The sequence below is a fragment of the Ranitomeya imitator genome, chromosome 2, assembly GCF_032444005.1.
Source record: "Ranitomeya imitator isolate aRanImi1 chromosome 2, aRanImi1.pri, whole genome shotgun sequence".
NCBI lineage: Eukaryota > Metazoa > Chordata > Amphibia > Anura > Dendrobatidae > Ranitomeya > Ranitomeya imitator.
In genome coordinates, this window is record NC_091283.1 from 777,435,395 (window position 1) to 777,457,927 (window position 22,533).

The 22,533-nt window shown below is 43.7% G+C and overlaps 1 protein-coding gene across 6 annotated transcripts in view; it reads left to right on the forward strand.

Annotated features, from left to right (window-relative positions):
- PRKG1 (protein kinase cGMP-dependent 1) overlaps positions 1–22,533 on the forward strand; it is a 1,430,268-nt gene that overhangs the window by 1,212,966 nt on the left and 194,769 nt on the right. For all 6 annotated transcript variants that reach the window (XM_069753539.1, XM_069753538.1, XM_069753540.1 and 3 more), the window contains exon 7: positions 1,819–1,913. In XM_069753539.1, the coding sequence (XP_069609640.1) occupies positions 1,819–1,913 (95 nt within the window). The remainder of the gene's footprint in view (positions 1–1,818; positions 1,914–22,533) is intronic.

Here is a 22,533-nt window from a genome sequence, read left to right on the forward strand (position 1 = left end):
CTATTCTTCATCATATTTGCCTTTATCTCACCAAACAATATGAATTTCAGCACAAAGGTGCACTTTCCCTGTGGACATTAACAGATGTTGCTAAGGTTGTAACATTTCACTCATACTAGGGTCTAAAGTGCTCAGGTAGGGTCGTACCCCCATACAACAGATACAATTATGTAACACTCCAGAGAAGAAGCACTTCAGAGAGGTCTTCTGCTGCTTACAACCACTTTCTTCTCTAAATCTAGAGTCTCCTGTAATCTCACATCTGATGAAGGACTCACTATTTGGCCGAAACATCACAGTTCTGGATTGCACATTAATTAATATGTTTGAATCAGTCTGCAACCTGAAATAGAGGGCCAAGCTCCATTAATAGATGTAGTACCTTAGTGCACAGTGACAACTGCTGGGGGAAATATACATTTATGTGATCCTGAGTACAATAAAAAGGTTTCTGATACAGTCAGAATAGGGCGCTACTTAAGACAAAGTTCTCGTCTCTCCTGTATGATACATGCAGCACACCTTCTCCTGAGGACTGCATCAGGGATTATACTGAGCAGGCGATATACAGTGGGGAAAAATAAGTATTTAGTCAGCCACCATTTGTGCAAATTCTCCCACTTAAAAAGATGAGGTAGGCCTGTAATTGACATCGTAAGTAGACCACAACTATCAGAGTCAAAATGAGAAAACAAATCCTGAAAATCACCTTGTCTGATTTGGCAAGATTTATTTAGCAAATGGAAAATAAGTATTTGGTCAGCTAAAAACATGCAAGATTTCTGGCTCTCACAGACCTGTAACTTCTTCTTTAAGAACCACAACCTCAAACAGTCACACTCCAAACTCCACTATGGTGAAGACCTGTCGAAGGACACCAGAAACAAAATTTTAGCCCTGCACCAGGCTGGGAAGACTCGGTAATTGGCAAGCAGCTTGGTGTGATGAAATCAACTGTGGGAGCAATAATAAGAAAATGGAAGACATACAAAACCACTGATAATCTCCCTCAATCTGGGTCTCCATGCAAGATCTCTCCCGTTGGGGTCAAAATGATCACAAGAACGGTGATAAAAATCCCAGAACCACACGCGGGACCTAGTTAATGACTGGGTCTTTCAGCATGATAATGATCCCTGGCACACCACCAGGGCAACGAAGGAGTGGTTTCGTAAGAAGCATATGAAGGTCCTGGAGTGGCCTAGCCAGTCTCTAGATCTTAACCCCATAGAAATCCTTTGGAGGGAGTTGAAAGTCCATGTTGCCCAGATACAGGCTCAAAACATTACTGCTTTAGAGGAGATCTACATGGAGGAATGGGCCAACATACCACCAACAGTGTGTGCCAACCTTGTGAAGACTTACAGAAAACGTTTGACCTCTGCAATTGCCAACAAAGGATATATAACAAAATATTGAGATGAACTTTTGTTAATGACCAAATACTTATTTTCCACCTTAATTTGCAAAATAAATCTTGCCAAATCAGACAAGGTGATTTTCAGGATTTGTTTTCTCATTTTGACTCTCATAGTTGTGGTCTACCTATGGTGTCAACTACAGGCCTCTCTCGTCTATTTTAAGTGGGAGAACTTGCACAAATGGTGGCTGACTAAATAATTTTTTTCCCTACTGTACTCTTGTGTACAGTAGCTTGGAAATGTATGGTTGTTCTTGAATTAACAGAATACAGTCAATTTTGGAGGTTTTGACAACCACTCAATCTTCATTGCCAGTAAATTCTATCTTCCATCAGTCAATTTCCTTCTGTCTTTTATGTGAACAGAGTTGAAGAAAACAAATGCTTCTCTTTGACAGGTGAATGTAACAAGAGAAGATACGCCGGGTGAAGATCCAATATTTCTTCGCACTTTAGGAAAAGGTGACTGGTTTGGAGAGAAGGCTCTTCAAGGGTAAGATTTACCAATGCTCACATTTTTTCGTCTATTTGATATGATTTAAAGGGGCATCCTACAGAAAACACTTAAGGTCCACAGAACAAATAAGTAAATAAATAAAATTTCTTATTTCTGCTTTTAGGCCTTATATTTACAGCGATAATGTCACAGCCTAGGGAGGGTTAATAGATACAATAATGTCACTGTATAGAGATAATATATGATATGGTGACACTGTATAGGGATAATAGATAGTGATGTCACAGTATTATACACATGATGTTACTGTGTAAGTATAATAGATACAGTGATGTCATGGTTTAATGCATATAATGATGTCACTGTGTACATATTAGAGATATAGTAATATCAGGGCACAAAGTAATAAAAGCTTATGAATAAACACTTTTAACCATTCCTTTAGGGGCTCAGTTACTGTCAGGCCCCCTCCAGTCCTAGAGCCCAGACTCTCCCCATGGCTAGACTCTGTATACTTTATGTGTATGGACATATTAAGAATACATGTGCTCTGAATGCTGGAAAGGGAATTCTTCTTTTTAAAGCTGCAAAGCATTTTCCCATTTCTCACTGTTGGCAGGAAAAATACTCTATAAAAGTCCAGGCTATAAGTGATGTCTAAGTAATAGGCAGTCCTTCGGCAGTCCTTCATTTACTAATCTGACAAGCAGAAATTCTTCAACATGGAATGCAACAAGTGTGTGTGACACCCTGTATTAAAATATGAATAAGCCATTTAATAGAACCATTTTACCTGGAAGGTAAAATATCAGAAATCCCGTGTTAGCAGCATATGAAGATAGCTGTGCCCCATAACTTACAGTAAACGGTAACACGGTCCATCCAGTTTCAAAATGTGGTCATTTTAATATTCTTCACAAGTTTTGTTTATTTGATATTTTCCTTTTCTGAATTGTTTTCTGCTTGGATCAATAGATGGCTTTTAGGAGAACATAATTTAACATTCTTGTCGCCGGGCTTGAGCGTTCTAACAGTTGTGTGGAGCAATATACGGGAACATGAAACAATTGCTTGCCTGATTGAATCTCGCTTCTCGAGTCCCAGAGTTGATGAAGTATACCAAGTTTGTGGGTTTATCAAGCAAAATAAATGTTAAAAGTTCACTTTCTAATGCACCCTATTTGGAGTTAAAAAAAAAAACAAGTTCTTTGCAGTTTGATAAAATACAAGGAACATAAATCCAAAGTCAAAAGAAGATAGGACATTATCAAACTATATAAAGCCTTAGCTTTATTTCCTTTTTCTTATAGAATGAAACACACTTATCTTTCATATGCATAAATTGTTATCTCACGCACATCAGATCCTGCCTCGCACACCATAAGGAATATCATAGAAACTGGATTATAATCTTGGGAAAAACTTGAAGTACCCCAATCCCTCCCCGCAGTGGCCACAGGCTATAACGTGACTGCTACACCAGAGTCCTGCTAGTCTTTTTGCTCAACTCTTCTGTTTTTGCATGCTTAACTACTTAAAGGGAATCTGTCACCACATTTGACCTATCTAAACTATTAGTATGGGCATACAGGTTATAGACTGCTGGGAACAGCCCTCCCTGTGGGTCTCATATCAGCTGTGCTGTTGTTGAGAAATCATCTTTTATCTCTTTATGTAAGTGACCTCTTCCAGGCTCTGGGGCAGATGGTGCCTGGAAGATAACTCTGCCTCCAGAGCTTATTTTATGTACAAGGCGGAATTACCAGTGTTAAAATTGTGATGTGTAATGGCTACCAGTGTTACCAATGACCAGTGTGATGTGTGATGGTTACCAGTGTTACCAGTGTGATGTGTGATGGTTACCAGTGTTACTAGTGTGATGTGCAATGGTTACCAGTGTTACCAATGACCAGTGTGAGGGTTGCCAGTGTTACCAGTGTGATGTGTGATGGTTACCAGTGTTACCAGTGTGATGTGCAATGGTTACCAGTGTTACCAATGACCAGTGTGATGTGTGATGGTTGCCAGTGTTACCAGTGTGATGTGTAATGGTTACCAGTATTACCAGTGTGATGTGTAATAGTTACTATTGTTACCAGTGTGATGTGTAATGGTTACCAGTGTTACCAGTGTGATGTGTAATTGTTACCAGTGTTACCAGTGTGATGTATAATGGTTACCAGTGTTACCAGTGTGATGTGTAATGGTTACCAGTGATACCAGTGTGATGTGTAATAATTACTATTGTTACCAGTGTGATGTGTAATGGTTACCAGTGTTACCAGTGTGATGTGTGATGGTTACCAGTGTTACTAGTGTGATGTGCAATGGTTACCAGTGTTACCAATGACCAGTGTGATGGTTGCCAGTGTTACCAGTGTGATGTGTGATGGTTACCAGTGTTACCAGTGTGATGTGCAATGGTTACCAGTGTTACCAATGACCAGTGTGATGTGTGATGGTTGCCAGTGTTACCAGTGTGATGTGTAATGGTTACCAGTATTACCAGTGTGATGTGTAATAGTTACTATTGTTACCAGTGTGATGTGTAATGGTTACCAGTGTTACCAGTGTGATGTGTAATTGTTACCAGTGTTACCAGTGTGATGTATAATGGTTACCAGTGTTACCAGTGAGATGTGTAATGGTTACCAGTGTTACCAGTGTGATGTGTAATAATTACTATTGTTACCAGTGTGATGTGTAATGGTTACCAGTGTTACCAGTGTGATGTGTAATAATTACTATTGTTACCAGTGTGATGTGGAATGGTTACCAGTGTTCCCAGCGTGATGTGTAATGGTTACCAGTGTTACCAGTGTGATGTGTGATGGTTATCAGTGATACCAATGTGATGTGTGATGGTTACCAGTGTTACCAGTGTGATGTGTAATGGTTACCAGTGTGATGTGTAATGGTTACTATTGTTACCAGTGTGATGTGTGATGTCTAAAAGTTACTAGTGTTACCAGTGTGATGTGTGATGGCTAGTGTTGAGCATTCCGATACCGCAAGTATCGGAGATCCGATACTTTTGTGGTATCGGGTATCGGTATCGGATCAATAGGGATGTGTAAAATAAAGAATTAAAATAAAAAATATTGATATGCTCACCTCTCCGGCGGCCCCTGGACTGTTGTGAATTCTGTGGCTGAATTCACTCCTGTGGTCACAAGTGGTACTGCAGCTTCTGAGCTTCCTCCCTCAGGTGTTCTGGTGAGCTCGTTAACTGCTTCATTACTTAACTCCGCCTGATGCTGCTATCCTTGCTCCTTGTCTATGTTTCAGTGTTGGATCTGAGCTTCTCCTGATTGTTCCTGTGACCTGCTGCTCTGTATAGCTAAGTGCTTTTTGCTTTTTTTGTTGCTTTTTTTCTGTCCAGCTTGTCTTTTGTTTTGCTGGAAGCTCTGAGACGCAAAGGGTGTACCGCCGTGCCGTTAGTTCGGCATGGTGGGTTTTTTTTGCCCCCTTTGCGTGGTTTTGCTTTAGGGTTTTTTGTAGACTGCAAAGTTCGCTTTACTGTCCTCGCTCTGTCCTAGAATATCGGGCCCCACTTTGCTGAATCTATTTCATCCCTACGTTTTGTCTTTTCATCTTACTCACCGTCATTATATGTGGGGGGCTGCCTTTTCCTTTGGGGAATTTCTCTGGGGCAAGTCAGGCCTATTTTTCTATCTTCAGGCTAGCTAGCTTCTTAGGCTGTGCCGAGTTGCCTAGGTAGTTGTTAGGCGCAATCCACAGCCGCTTTTAGTTGTGTTTAGGATAGGATCAGGTGTGCAGTCTACAGAGTTTCCACGTCTCAGAGCTCGTTCTTGTATTTTTGGGTATTTGTCAGATCACTGTGTGCACTCTGATCGCTAAGCACACTGTGTTTCTGGATTGCCTTCATAACACCTGTCATTAGCAAACATAACAGTACAAGGAGCCAAACTAATGATTCTCAATAGAGGGAAAGAAAAAGTTCTGACATCATTTTTTTTTTTTTTTTCTGCTCTGTGTTCACTTTTTTTTTTCCCCTAGACATTTGGGTAATTCTGGACACAGGTGTGGACATGGATATTCAGGGTCTGTGCTCTTCAATGGATAATCTCGTTATAAATGTACAAAAAATTCAAGATACTATTGATCAGAAATCTATGTTAGAACCAAGAATTCCTATTCCTGATTTGTTTTTTGGAGATAGAACTAAGTTTCTAAGTTTCAAAAATAATTGTAAGTTATTTCTGGCCTTGAAACCTCATTCTTCTGGTAATCCTATTCAACAGGTTTTGATTATTATTTCTTTTTTGCGCGGCGACCCTCAAGACTGGGCATTTTCTCTTGCGCCAAGAGACCCTGCATTGAGTAGTGTCGATGCGTTTTTCCTGGCGCTCGGATTGCTGTACGATGAGCCTAATTCAGTGGATCAGGCTGAGAAAAATTTGCTGGCTTTGTGCCAGGGTCAGGATGATATAGAAGTATATTGTCAGAAATTTAGGAAATGGTCAGTACTCACTCAGTGGAATGAATCTGCGCTGGCAGCTTTGTTCAGAAAGGGTCTCTCTGAGGCTCTTAAGGATGTCATGGTGGGATTTCCTATGCCTGCTGGTTTGAATGAGTCTTTGTCTTTGGCCATTCAGATCAGTCGACGCTTGCGCGAGTGTAAATCTGTGCACCATTTGGCGGTACTGCCTGAGGTTAAACCTGAGCCTATGCAGTGCGATAGGACTATGACTAGAGTTGAACGGCAGGAATACAGACGTCTGAATGGTCTGTGTTTCTACTGTGGTGATTCCACTCATGCTATTTCTGATTGTCCTAAGCGCACTAAGCGGTCCGCTAGGTCTGCCGTCATTGGTACTGTACAGTCCAAATTCCTTCTGTCCATTACCTTGATATGCTCTTTGTCGTCGTTTTCTGTCATGGCGTTTGTGGATTCGGGCGCTGCACTGAATCTGATGGATTTGGATTATGCTAAACGTTGTGGGTTTTTCTTGGAGCCTTTGCGGTGTCCTATTCCATTGAGAGGAATTGATGCTACACCTTTGGCCAAGAATAAACCTCAATACTGGGCCCAGCTGACCATGTGCATGGCTCCTGCACATCAGGAAGTTATTCGCTTTCTGGTGTTGCATAATCTGCATGATGTGGTCGTGTTGGGGTTGCCATGGCTACAAACCCATAATCCAGTATTGGATTGGAATTCCATGTCGGTATCCAGCTGGGGTTGTCAGGGGGTACATGGTGATGTTCCATTTTTGTCGATTTCGTCATCCACCCCTTCTGAGGTCCCAGAGTTCTTGTCTGATTATCAGGATGTATTTGAAGAGCCCAAGTCCGATGCTCTACCTCCGCATAGGGATTGTGATTGTGCTATCAATTTGATTCCTGGTAGTAAATTCCCTAAAGGTCGATTATTTAATTTATCCGTGCCCGAACACGCCGCTATGCGCAGTTATGTGAAGGAATCCCTGGAGAAGGGACATATTCGCCCATCGTCATCACCACTGGGAGCAGGGTTCTTCTTTGTAGCCAAGAAGGATGGTTCGCTGAGACCGTGTATTGATTACCGCCTTCTTAATAAGATCACTGTTAAATTTCAGTATCCCTTGCCATTGTTATCTGACTTGTTTGCTCGGATTAAGGGGGCTAGTTGGTTCACTAAGATAGATCTTCGTGGTGCGTATAATCTGGTGAGAATCAGGCAAGGAGATGAATGGAAAACTGCATTCAATACGCCCGAGGGTCATTTTGAGTATCTAGTGATGCCGTTCGGACTTGCCAATGCTCCATCTGTGTTTCAGTCTTTTATGCATGACATCTTCCGTGAGTATCTGGATAAATTCCTGATTGTTTACTTGGATGACATTTTGATCTTCTCAGATGATTGGGAGTCTCATGTGAAGCAGGTCAGAATGGTTTTTCAGGTCCTGCGTGCTAACTCTTTGTTTGTGAAGGGATCAAAGTGTCTCTTCGGTGTGCAGAAAGTTTCATTTTTGGGGTTCATCTTTACCCCTTCTACTATCGAGATGGATCCAGTTAAGGTCCAAGCTATCCAGGATTGGATTCAGCCGACATCTCTGAAAAGTCTGCAAAAGTTCCTGGGCTTTGCTAATTTTTATCGTCGCTTCATCTGTAATTTTTCTAGCATTGCCAAACCATTGACCGATTTGACCAAGAAGGGTGCTGATTTGGTTAATTGGTCTTCTGCTGCTGTGGAAGCTTTTCAGGAGTTGAAGCGTCGTTTTTGTTCTGCCCCTGTGTTGTGTCAGCCAGATGTTTCTCTTCCGTTCCAGGTCGAGGTTGATGCTTCTGAGATTGGAGCAGGGGCGGTTTTGTCACAGAGAGGTTCTGATTGCTCAGTGATAAAACCATGTGCTTTCTTTTCCAGGAAGTTTTCGCCCGCTGAGCGTAATTATGATGTGGGCAATCGAGAGTTGCTGGCCATGAAGTGGGCATTCGAGGAGTGGCGTCATTGGCTTGAAGGAGCTAAGCATCGCGTGGTGGTATTGACTGATCATAAGAACTTGACTTATCTCGAGTCTGCCAAGCGCTTGAATCCTAGACAGGCCCGTTGGTCGTTATTTTTTGCCCGCTTCGACTTTGTGATTTCGTACCTTCCGGGCTCTAAAAATGTGAAGGCGGATGCTCTGTCTAGGAGTTTTGTGCCCGACTCTCCGGGTTTATCTGAGCCAGCGGGTATCCTCAAGGAAGGAGTCATTGTGTCTGCCATCTCCCCTGATTTGCGGCGGGTGCTGCAAAAATTTCAGGCGAATAAACCTGATCGTTGTCCAGCAGAGAAACTGTTCGTCCCTGATAGGTGGACTAATAAACTTATCTCTGAACTTCATTGTTCGGTGTTGGCTGGTCATCCTGGAATCTTTGGTACCAGAGAGTTAGTGGCTAGATCCTTCTGGTGGCCATCTCTGTCACGGGATGTACGTACTTTTGTGCAGTCCTGTGGGATTTGTGCTAGGGCTAAGCCCTGCTGTTCTCGTGCCAGTGGGTTGCTTTTGCCCTTGCCGGTCCCAAAGAGGCCTTGGACACATATTTCGATGGATTTCATTTCTGACCTTCCCGTTTCTCAAAAGATGTCAGTCATTTGGGTGGTCTGTGATCGCTTTTCTAAAATGGTCCATCTGGTGCCCTTGGCTAAATTGCCTTCCTCCTCTGATTTGGTACCTTTGTTCTTTCAGCATGTGGTTCGGTTGCATGGCATTCCTGAGAATATTGTTTCTGACAGAGGTTCCCAGTTTGTTTCAAGGTTTTGGCGAGCCTTTTGTGGTAGGATGGGCATTGACCTATCCTTTTCCTCGGCTTTCCATCCTCAGACTAATGGCCAGACCGAACGAACCAATCAGACCTTGGAAACATATCTGAGATGTTTTGTTTCTGCAGACCAGGATGATTGGGTGTCCTTTTTGCCGTTGGCTGAGTTCGCCCTTAATAATCGGGCCAGCTCGGCTACCTTGGTTTCTCCATTTTTTTGCAATTCTGGGTTCCATCCTCGTTTCTCTTCAGGACAGGTTGAGTCTTCGGACTGTCCTGGTGTGGATTCTGTGGTGGATAGGTTGCAGCAGATCTGGACTCAGGTAGTGGACAATTTGATCTTGTCCCAGGAGAAAGCTCAACTTTTCGCTAGTCGCAGACGCCGTGTGGGTCCCCGACTTCGTGTTGGGGATCTGGTTTGGTTATCTTCTCGTCATATTCCTATGAAGGTTTCCTCTCCAAAAATTTAAACCTCGTTTTATTGGTCCGTATAGGATTTCTGAGGTTCTCAATCCTGTGTCTTTTCGTTTGACCCTCCCGGACTCCTTTTCCATACATAATGTATTCCATAGGTCGTTGTTGCGGAGATACGTGGCACCTATGGTTCCATCTGTTGAGCCTCCTGCCCCGGTTTTGGTGGAGGGGGAATTGGAGTATATTGTGGAGAAGATTTTGGATTCTCGTGTTTCTAGACGGAAACTCCAGTATCTGGTTAAATGGAAGGGTTATGCTCAGGAAGATAATTCCTGGGTTTTTGCCTCTGATGTTCATGCTTCCGATCTTGTTCGTGCCTTTCATGCGGCTCATCCTGGTCGGCCTGGGGGCTCTGGTGAGGGTTCGGTGACCCCTCCTCAAGGGGGGGGTACTGTTGTGAATTCTGTGGCTGAATTCACTCCTGTGGTCACAAGTGGTACTGCAGCTTCTGAGCTTCCTCCCTCAGGTGTTCTGGTGAGCTCGTTAACTGCTTCATTACTTAACTCCGCCTGATGCTGCTATCCTTGCTCCTTGTCTATGTTTCAGTGTTGGATCTGAGCTTCTCCTGATTGTTCCTGTGACCTGCTGCTCTGTATAGCTAAGTGCTTTTTGCTTTTTTTGTTGCTTTTTTTCTGTCCAGCTTGTCTTTTGTTTTGCTGGAAGCTCTGAGACGCAAAGGGTGTACCGCCGTGCCGTTAGTTCGGCATGGTGTGTTTTTTTTGCCCCCTTTGCGTGGTTTTGCTTTAGGGTTTTTTGTAGACTGCAAAGTTCGCTTTACTGTCCTCGCTCTGTCCTAGAATATCGGGCCCCACTTTGCTGAATCTATTTCATACCTACGTTTTGTCTTTTCATCTTACTCACCGTCATTATATGTGGGGGGCTGCCTTTTCCTTTGGGGAATTTCTCTGGGGCAAGTCAGGCCTATTTTTCTATCTTCAGGCTAGCTAGCTTCTTAGGCTGTGCCGAGTTGCCTAGGTAGTTGTTAGGCGCAATCCACAGCCGCTTTTAGTTGTGTTTAGGATAGGATCAGGTGTGCAGTCTACAGAGTTTCCACATCTCAGAGCTCGTTCTTGAATTTTTGGGTATTTGTCAGATCACTGTGTGCGCTCTGATCGCTAAGCACACTGTGTTTCTGGATTGCCTTCATAACACCTGTCATTAGCAAACATAACACTGGACATCACGCTGGTAACCGGCCGGCTTCTTTGTTTAAAATGAGCGCCTTTAGGACCTGAGAATGACGTCGGGGCTTCTGATTGGTCGCGTGCCACCCATGTGACCGGCACGCGACCAATCAGAAGCCGCGACGTCATTCTCATTCACAAAACTCCTAATTCTAGGAATTAAGGACCTGCGAATGACGTCGCGGCTTCTGATTGGTCGCGTGCCGGTCACATGGGCGGCACACGGCCAATCAGAAGCCGCGACGTCATTCGCAGGTCCTAAAGGCGCTCATTTTAAACAAAGAAGCCGGCCGGTTACCAGCGTGATGTCCAGGGGCCGCCGGAGAGGTGAGCATATCAATATTTTTTATTTTAATTCTTTATTTTACACCTCACTATGGATCCCAGGGCCTGAAGGAGAGTTTCCTCTCCTTCAGACCCTGGGAACCATCAGGATACATTCCGATACTTGATGTCCCATTGACTTGTATTGGTATCTGATATCGGTATCGGCGATATCCGATATTTTTCAGGTATCGGCCGATACTATCCGATACCGATACTTTCAAGTATCGGACGGTATCGCTCAACACTAGTGATGGCCGCTCTGTACTCTTTCCTGATTTCACTGCAGAGCTGTGTGTGTGGAGCGCCCCCAGACACAGGGCCACAAGTCACTCGGTACCGGTCCCTTCTCCTTCGGTTCTGCGGTTGTCACGGTGGCTGGACCCGGTCGTGACCCTGCTAAGGGGCGTCCAATAACGATGGTAGTAAAGTCTGTCAGGGGTTCGTGACGCCACCTGTGGTATTCGGTCAGGGTGACCGACGCTGCTGTGGGGTCCACTGGGGTGATGGAATGGCAGCTGGATGGTATGACTTCCAACAGGTGAAGTATATCCCCAGGGCTTCCCAGTAAGGTGGATGGTGATGGTGTGAGGTGCAGGCAAAAACGAGGACACAAGGTTGCAGTCTCTTTACCTTTTTACTGAAGGCTTCATTATACTCAGTCCAGAGCACGTTCAACCAGGCTATCAGAGACCGGCCGGTCCGATGGGCACATCCAGAGTTTCCCTTGCAGATGGAAATCGTTGCCTACCAATAGCGCCTGTGTGTTGTAGTCCTACCCTGCTGAGCATTCAGAATAGTCCTCACAACTGCTGTTCTCCTTCGGTCGTTCTCTACAGCTTTCTCTCTCTCTCTCGTTCTTTGGTTCCAGATGTTGCTAGTGTCTAACGTCCCCCAGGTATATTTTGGCTAGGACGCCACCCGTTTGACGGGAAGGCTTGGAGGTCTTCCAGGACCCTAGAGAGGCCCCTATCCCAATGTTGCCCCCTATGTCTTCGTAGGTGTAGAAGGTAGACAGCCAACCTATAATCAACTGTCCAGCGGAATTTGAAGTAAGGCCTGAAGTCAGTTACTCCTACGGTGATCCGGCCACCGACTACGCGCCTCAGTAAGATGTTGCCTTTCTCTCTCGGCACGACTCTTACTGGCTCTCCTTTGTGCTGATCTCATTTACACTTTTCCACAATATTCTTCCCTTCTTGTCTCTCTCTTAGGATACCGCTGCAAGGTGTGCAGGCGCGGTTCCGTTACTTTCTGTTCTGTTCGCTAGGCACCTGCCAGGTTCCCATGCCTGACAGGGACCCCCCTGTGCCTTCTCCCTGCAACACCCCCTGCCACGGGATGTTGCCTGGTTCCAACCCAGTCAGCTTCTGACTAACTTCCTCCCCAGCCCCTAGTTTTACCAGTGTGAGGAGTGGCCCAATAAATAAAGCCTTTTTCTCCCCCTAGTGGCCGGAGTGTGAAGTGTAGTGTGTTCTAGTGATACCTGGTCAGGAGAACTCCTTAGTGCCATCAGACGTACCGCTGCTCCCCTTAGTGGCAGAGCGCTATACTGCAACGACCAGGTCTCTGGGGCGCTGCATGTGATTATACCTGACACATCTGTAGGTTCCTCTCAGCTTCAGCTTCCATCTCACAGGCAGACATGGTGTAAAATTGTTGCAATATAGCAGAGCTCAAAAGTTACAACAAATGTGTTTGCAAGAAGACAATTTTCATTTCTCCTGTTCTGTGTTAGTGGAGCGCCCCCAGACGCAGGGCCGCGGGTTACTCGGTACCGGTCCTCTGCTGGCTCAGTTCTGGGGATGTCACGGTGGCTGGACCCGGTCCGTGACCCTGCTAAGGGGCATCCAATGAAAGGTGATATAAGTCTGTCAAGGTTTCGTGACGCCACCTGTGGTATTCGGTCAGGGTGACCGACGCTGCTTGGGGTCCACTGGGGTGATGTGATGGCAGCTAGATGGTATACCTTCCCATAGGTGAAGTGAGTCCCCAGGGCTTCCCAGTAGTGTAGGTGGTAATGATGTGAGGGGCAGACAACAACGAGGACACAGTGTGGCAGTCTCTTTATCTCTTTACTGGTGACTTCAGGATCCTCAATTCAGGGCACTGTCAAAAGGGCTGTCTGAGACTGGCCGGTCCGAAGGCACATCCAGAGTTCCCTTTGCAGGTGGAAATCGTTGCCTACCACTAGCGCCTGTGTGTTGTAGTGCTTCCCTGCTGAGCATTCGGGATAGTCCTCACAACTTCTATTCTCGTTTCTTTCTAATTCGTTCCAGTTCTTTCTAGTTCTCCGTCCCCCAGGTATGTTATGGCTAGGACGCACCCGTTTGACGGGTAGGCTCGGAGTTCTTCCGGGACCCTAGAGACACCCCTCTCCACGGTTGCCCCCTATGTCTGCTTAGGTGATGTAAGGTAGACAGCCAACCTATAATTAACTGTCCTGCGGAGTTTGAAGTAAGGCATAGAGTCAGTTACTTCCTCGGTGTTCCGGCCTCCGGCTACGCACCTCAGTAGGATGTTGCCATTTTCGGGGAACGACTCCTACTGGCTCTCCTTTGTGCTTGATCTCGTTTCTCACTGTCCACAATATCCTTCGCTTCGTGTCTCTTTCTTAGGATACCACCGCAAGGTAGTGCAGGCGCGGTTCCGTAACGTTCTGTTCTGGTCGCTAGGTACCTGCCAGGTTCCCACGCCTGACAGGGCCCCCCCTGAATCTTCTCCCTGCAACACCCCCTGCCATGGGATGTTGCCTGAATCCAACCCAGTCAGCTTCTGATCTAACTTCCTATCCAACCCCTAGTTTTACCAGTGTGAGGAGTGGCCTAGTAAATAAAACCTTTTGCTCCCCCTAGTGGCCAGAGTGTGAAGTGTAATGTGTGCTGGTGATACCTGGTCAGAAGAACTCCTTTAGTGCCATCAGACGTACCATCACTCCCCTTAGTGGCAGAGCGACGTTACTGCAACGACTAGATCTCTGGGGCGCTGCACTAGTTACTTGTCTCACACTGGTAACTCCTCCTTCATATAAAATAAGCTCTGGGGGCAGAGTTATCATCCCTTAACCTGGAAGAGGTCATTTACATATAAGAAAAATATGGATTTCTTTCTGGAATAAGACATCACATCGCAGATATCAATATATAATTTTATTCAGCTTCCTATGGCCTACCTGCGCTTGTAGACTGCTTAGGAGGGGTGATCCTACTGACAGATTCCCTTTAAGCATTCTATTTTGGCATTTACGGTACCCGCAAAAGCTTTCTGGGTGATCCTTAATATTGAAGTGATTTGGGCTCACCGCAGTGATCCACATCTCCTTCCCTCTGTTCATGCCATCTACAGACACCACTCAAGAGGAGAGGGAAGTGGTTGTGGATCACTGTAGAAAGCCACAAACGCTTCAAATTAGGGATCAACCAGATAGTGTGCACCAGCTTTAAAATACACTTTGTCATGTCTGCTTTTGTTTAGTAAGGTAAACAAACAACTTTTAAAGGGGATGGTCGGAATTATAAAAAAATGCCTGTTTTCTTTCAGAAACAGCACCACCTCTAACTATGGGTTGGGCACGGCATTGTAACTCAGCTCCATTCATTTTAATGGGATTGAGTTCCAATACTGGACATAACCCATGGTCGTTGATGATTCTTTTTCTGAAAACAAGCAGCCATATTTTTCTAATCCTGGGCAACCTCTTTAAGCTGGTTACAAGGTGATTGATAACTGAGACCCCCAGCATTCAGCTCTCATTGGTAGTGAACCACATAAGTATTAAGTTTCTTCTGTAAGGAAAGTTAGGTGTTTCACAGATCCAATTGAAATTAATGGGTGGTATGTGTAGTAGACCTCCAAAGCGATCAACTCGCTTGTTAGCGGTCAACTCGCTGGCTAATATATAAAAGTCTTGAACAAGGGATCCTGCAGTCCCCCTTCTCACCCCATCAATTAGCTTAGAATTCACCAATAAGGTATTTTAAAATGGGTTTTCTAATCCAGATCTCAATTTGCGTGCGTACCGCCCCTGGGGGCTCTTTTCCTGGAGTCCACCACATAGAAGAGTATGGAAAGTGCGGGGCTCTGGGCTGTCACAAAATGTCTGTGGAGCCTCCGCACCGCTGAATACCTCGTCATACCAGCCATGGGCCCACAGCCATCGCACGACTCTGGCCTCCGCTTCCAGAAGTTTCGACAGCAGCAACCCTGGGATCCTGCTCCACCGCAACTGGTAGTCTCCACCGCAGCTACAATTTGGATTATAAGACACATCCCCATTTTCCCCAAAAATTTTGGTGAAAAAAAGTGCATCTTAAAATCTGAAAAATATGGTATAAAGAGTAGGTCTGATAGATATGTTTGTCAGCTTAAACATGTGTCCTGAGTGTGAAAAAAAAGGCTGCAGAAAATGTAAAAATATATATATATATTAATTTCCGGCCGCTCAAATACGGTTGTGCTTGAAATCCCCAACCATCATTATGTTCTGGCTCATGCGACCATTGTAGCCAATCATCATCTGCATTAACCCCTTACTGACCTCGGACGGGATAGTACGTCTGAGGTCAGCTCCCCTGCTTTGATGCAGGGCTCCGCGGTGAGCCCGCATCAAAGCCGAGACATGTCAGCTGTTTTGAACAGCTGACATGTGCCCGCAATAGCGGCGGGTGAAATCGCGATTCACCCGCCGCTATTAACTAGTTAAATGCCGCTGTCAAGCGCAGACAGCGGCATTTAACTACCGCATCCGGCCGGGCGGCCGGATATGAGCGCATCGCCGACCCCGTCACATGATCGGGGGTCGGCGATGCTTCTCCATTGTAACCATAGAGGTCCTTGAGACCTCTATGGTTACTGATCGCCGGTGGCTGTGAGCGCCACCTTGTGGTCGGCGCTCACAGCACACCTGATTTTCTGCTTCATAGCAGCGAACATAAGATCGCTGCTATGTAGCAGAGGCGATCGGGTTGTGCCTGCTTCTAGCCTCCCATGGGGGCTATTGAAGCATGGTAAAAGTTTTAAAAAAAAGTTACAAAAAATGTGAAAAAAATAAAAAAAATATAAAAGTTTAAATCACCCCCCTTTCGCCCCAATCAAAATAAATCAATAAAAAAAAAAATCAAACCTACACATATTTGGTATCGCCGCATTCAGAATCGCCCGATCTATCAATAAAACAAAGCATTAACCTGATCACTAAACGGCGTAATGAGAAAAAAAATCGAAACGCCAGAATTGCGTTTTTTTTGGTCGCCGCGACATTGCATTAAAATGCAATAACGGGCGATCAAATGAATGTATCTGCACCGAATTGGAATCATTAAAAACGCCAGCTTGGCACGCAAAAAATAAGCCCTCAACCGACCCCAGATCATGAAAAATGGAAACGCTACGAGTATCGGAAAATGGCGCAATTTTTTTTTTTTTTTTTTTTTAGCAAAGTTTGGAATTTTTTTCACCACTTAGGTAAAAAATAACCTAGTCGTGTTAGGTGTCTATGAACTCGTAGTGACCTGGAGAATCATAATGGCAGGTCAGTTTTAGCATTTAGTGAACCTAGAAAAAAAGCCAAACAAAAAACAAGTGTGGGACTGCACTTTTTTTGCAATTTCACTGCACTTGGAATTTTTTTCCCGTTTTCTAGTACTTGACATGGTAAAACCAATGATGTCGTTCAAAAGTACAACTCGTCCCGCAAAAAATAAGCCCTCAAATGGCCAAATTGACGGAAAAATAAAAAAGTTATGGCTCTGGGAAGGAGGGGAGCGAAAAACGAACACGGAAAAATGGAAAATCCCAAGGTCATGAAGGGGTTAATGATGCCAATATCTATAGCATTTATTCTCTTGAAACTACCCAATATCATCTGTAAACTCAAGCACAACTTATTACTTTCATTTAGATCCATTTAAACAGACATCAGTTATGAAATTAAAAAAAATCCCCTAAAAATAGATTTTTCTGTATAATAAATTCATAGTTCAGGATTTCAGGCAGATTAAATTGCACATTTAGAATTTGTAGTCGTTGCCGTAATATAACCCAAGTGAGAAACCAGATTGTCATTTCAGCAATGAAAAGGGCTGTTACTGGATCATTAGTCAGGAGTTTGTCTAATATAACTGAAGGAACTCTTTCATCTTTGTAAATGAGTTGGCACAATCAACAAGGGAAAGTTAGAAGAAAAAATTGCCAAGAATTGAGAGCTTGTTATTTTTCTGTACAAACTATAGTGATACAAAAAGACGTTTGTTAGTAATTTGGACTGGTTGACTTGCCTTGAAAATTATTATGCAAATGATGTAACATGATTATAGGGAATAATGACTTCCTTTCCTGTGTAGAGCAATTAATGGGTACAATGAGGGAATAATCACATATCTATAATTGGCATTCAGTTGATATTTTAGCTTTTTTTTTTACTAAATCTTAGAACACGTCTGACCAGTAAGACTGTGGCTCTTTCTACAATGAAGCAGGAACTTTATAACTGTTCATCAATCTATACAAAGTATTCTGAATTGCCAATTATAGTGACATGTTTAAAGTTTTGGTCAGGGTGCTGAGACCCCTACTGATCACTAAAATGGAAGGGCAGAAGCAATCGGTCTATGGGCCCAATTCATTAAGACTGACGCTGTGTAAGCCAGTCTTAATGATGGGCGTCCTGCCCAAGTTGTGCCTAATTAATTAATTAAGTGTATCTTTCAACCAGAAATATTATTCCAGTCAGGGAATGTCATAATGTGTGCTACAACTCTGCATAAATTTGTCAGGCAAGCGAAGATACTCTCCTTCTTTCCCCAACTCTCTCAACATTGGTGGAGCTGACCAAAACGGGCATGTAAACACTGAGGCCCCGATTGATCATTGCCTCAGCTTCTTTTTTTTGGCTAGTTTTTGCACCTTAATTTTGTTTCCAACCAATTCATTATTCTATTTTCGAGTCTATTTGATATGTGCTTGCATGTTGTTTTTTTTTTACTTAATTTTGCTTTGCGGATGGAGTTTAGCGATTGTAGATGTTGTTTGTCTAATTCTTCAATTGCAACTTTTTAAAGTCACAAAATTTGGGTCGACTCCTGTACCCTCATGATATTTTTGTTCATATGCTAGCATTTGTGTGCAATTTATGTACTAGATATTGTCATGATCTGTTCCAGGGTTTAATCCTGTCTGCCCTTTTTCCAGGCGGATCATGTCAAGGGTTAACTTTGCTCTGCCTCATTCTGGGTTCAGGTTTGCTATTTAGCTCCCATGCATCCTGATGGTTGGAGTCAGCTATAGTTTTGCCTTCGGCGTGTGAACCTGACTCAGGTTGCTCTTGATTTGTCCTGCTGTGATCCCTGACTTGCCCCGTGTCTGTTTACTCCCTCTGTCTACCCTTTTCCCAGCGTTTCCCTGTGTTTCGATTTTTGATTCTCTGGCTTCTGACTTGGCTTGTATTCAGACTCTATTCTGCCTTCTGACTTTGTCTTATCCGATTCTGACCATTGCTGAACCTCCTGGCTTGCTCCTGACCACGTGTATTGCTGATCCTTTTAGTACTCCTGCCTATTGTTGTTTTATTGACTCGGCTTGTTTGACCACTCTCTCGCCACTTAGTGGCGCTTATGCTGTTGCTCTGTGGTGCTTCTCTGTGTTCGCAGTCTCACTTCCCTCTCAAGCTCCCTCTGGTGGAGGTTGCGTTATACTGCACTGCAGCAGCATGACAGGTATGTTGTGAAATGTATGACTTTTGGCACCAAAAAGATGCAAAAACAATTTAAGACAGAAAAAAAGACCATTTTTGATTTTATGCTTAATTCATGAATCGGGTGCCCCATATTGAAGAATTTGGCACCAATTACACCTACTAATACCAAAAGACAAAAAAAAAGGAAAGTTACACCCTTGCATTGCCCATGTACAATGACACATGATTGCAAATGGTATTTTCTACAGAATACGGGTTATCCACTAGTATCAGTGTTTGACCAACATCTATGTCCCATGGTTCCACCATAAAATGTTGTCTCTAAAAGAGAGCAGTGATTTTCACTGTTTGTTATATTAGTATTCAAAGGGAAGATGAAGTATACATAATTTCTACACTCAACACATTTGGTTCAGTAAATTGGTGTAATGATCTCAGCTGTAAATACTGAACTCAATGCTATTAGGTGAACGTCTGTGATCAAGAAAAAAATAGCTCAATATGCTAAGTAAATGTTGACTCTCTGAAGTCACATTACAGTGAAAATCCCATCTTCAAAGCAAAAAATAAATATTGTGTGTAGCAAAAAAAAAATTATGCATTTTACACGTGTTTGAAGCCTTGCATTGAAGAGGATGATGTAAGGGAGACACATGTGGATTTTAATTGGCTCTAGTCAATAGGATAAGGTGTGCCAGAAGGACAAATAAACCAGATGCTTCAGTTATTGTTCTGTTTTCCACCTGGATTGTCATCTTTATTTGCAATTAGTTTCCAATTTTTCTGTTATTTCGGCTTTAATTGGATCTCAATTACACCTTGGTATAGCATCATGTCCTTTTGTGAATGCAGGACAATTACCCAATGATGAGGTTGGCATTTTAGGAAATAAATTAGAAGATAATATATTCTTCACTTGTTACTAAGAAGTTTGAAAAGTTTGTCCTTGGTCTATGTCACTGTGTGGCAGTGTGACTTGAATTTCCCTGATACTGGAAGTATTATGAGACTTTTTGCTTTTGTTTTACACATTTATGGACCGGCAAAAAGTATTAATGTCTTCCTCGTTCTGATCTTCCATCAATTGGTCAGAGCAAAGATTGACTATAGAGAGTGTTGCTCATGAAGGCTTTTAATTTTATTCGTCACCAAGTAGTTCTTAATTAACAGAAAAATCAATTTTGGAACAACTCAAGTCATAGTAACATAGTTTTTAAGGTTGAAGGAAGACTTTAAGTCCATCTAGTTCAACGCATAGCCTAACCTGACATGCCCTAACATGTTGATCCAGAGGAAGGCAAAAAAACCCATATGGCAAAGAGTAAGCTCCATATTAGGAAACTAGTTCCCTGGATCAGCGCCCTATCATGGAATCTACTGTTTATAACCTGTGACATTATACTTTTAAAGAAAGGCATCCAGTCCCTTCTAAAGTCAGACATGTCACTTGAAGCAAGGATTACCAAGCTACGACTTGCCTATTTTGGACACATCATCAAAAAGAGCAATCACTGGAGAAGGACATCACGGTCGGAAGAGTAGAAGGAACAGTGCAAAGATGAAGACGAGCAACCTGATGGCTTGATATTATCAAGATAACAGTGGAGAAGATCCTGGTGAACCTATTTAGGTTTTCACAAAATCAATCTTCCTACAGCTTGTTCACCCATTAAGTCACTATGGCTCGAGATAGAGCTGAAAGCCATTAAATATTATAATAATAATAATAGTTCTTAATTTTTCCTCTGATGGCACTATAGAGTAATGACAGTCATGCTGTCAGGTGGAGGTCCAGTCAGTAGAACTTCGAATGATCAGTTTTATTTCTGGGACTTTTATTTATCCAAAGCGATGTGCCAAACCAGTTTTTTTCTTCGAGACATATTTCCTCTGTTCGTAAATGTAATTTTTATAATCCAGCGCCCTCTTGATTCTAGGATTGTAAACTTATCAGGTTATTACAGTACCAAATTTGATTATTATTAATAACTTGATAATGTAGCTCAAAATAATATGACTCTTTTTTTTATTGAATCTGCTTCCTGCAATTCTAAACCATGAAGTGGAAAATAAGATAATATATTAGAACACCTCTGTGCTGAAAAAACAGTCAGTGACAGCAGGAAACTTACCTTAACTTTTTCAGGCATTTCAGCTGCCAAATCGTAAAATGTCTTACTAAGAAGTCTATTGGCAAAACAAAGATGCCTGAAAACAGTAACAATACTAAATGACACACCCTACAGGTGCCATTACTAAGGCGTGTCATAATGATAAGTAGCATACACATTATTTTTTGGAATGAAGGGGCCACAGTAAAAGTTCTACAGTTTCTTAGTGATTTATTACACCATTGTATTTCCAATCATCCATTTTGTGGAAAACTGCAACACTGCCTTATTCACTTGTATAGGACTTCATTTCAACTCTGTACACAGTGGATGGAGAGTAAAGGCCATCCCAGCCCCATGAATATCCGTCTAAAATTAACAAACTCGGCAATATTATCTGGATTGGACAACAATCTAATACATATTGGTGTTTCCCGACTCATCAGACATATAATGGGGGGAAAAAGAAGTATCCAGCTTTATTTTTTAGAAAACAAAGGAGCACTTGGTTTATTCCGGTTTTTTTGTGACAGGTTAAATGTAAAAGAACTTTGACCCTTCCTCTGTGGTGAGGCTATTTGTATATTTAATGTCCCAGGTTATCAATGTATGGCTTTAAAGCCTCCTTACACTAACTTGGAACTATCCACAAGAAGAAACTTTACTTAGACCCCCTACAAACAGCATATAACAGGGATGGCAAACCTTTTAGAGGCCACACGGCAACACAAAACCCACTTATTTATCACAAATTACCAACATGCCAATTTATCCTGGAGCCAACATCGCATGAGACAGTGAGGCTCTTGCGGACATCTTAGGAGACAGTGGAGCTGGTGCTGACATGGCAGGAAACAGTGGAGCTGGTGCTGACATCGCAGGAGACAGTGGAGCTGGTGCTGACATCGCAGGAGACAGTGGTGCTGGTGCTGACATCGCAGGAGACAGTGGTGCTGACATCGCAGGAGACAGTGGAGCTGGTGCTGACATCGCAGGAGACAGTGGTGCTGGTGCTGACATCGCAGGAGACAGTGGAGCTGGTGCTGACATCACAGGAGACAGTGGTGCTGGTGCTGACATCGCAGGCGACAGTGGTGCTGGTGCTGACATCGCAGGAGACAGTGGTGCTGACATCGCAGGAGACAGTGGAGCTGGTGCTGACATCGCAGGAGACAGTGGTGCTGGTGCTGTCATCGCAGGAGACAATGGAGCTGCTGCTGACATCGCAGGAGACAGTGGTGCTGGTGCTGTCATCGCAGGAGACAATGGAGCTGGTGCTGACATCGCAGGAGACAGTGGTGCTGGTGCTGACATCGCAGGAGACAGTGGTGCTGGTGCTGACATCGCAGGAGACAATGGAGCTGGTGCTGACATCGCAGGAGACAGTGGTGCTGGTGCTGTCATCGCAGGAGACAGTGGAGCTGGTGCTGACATCGCAGGAGACAGTGGTGCTGGTGCGGATATTGTAGGAGACAATGGGAATTGTGTGGACTTTGCAAGTGACAGTGTGGTTAGTGCTGACATCGTAAGAGGCATTGGGGCTGGAACAGGCATTACAGGAGACATTGAGGCTGTTGTATGCATTACAGGAGACAGTGGGGCTGGTGCATGCATCACAGGAA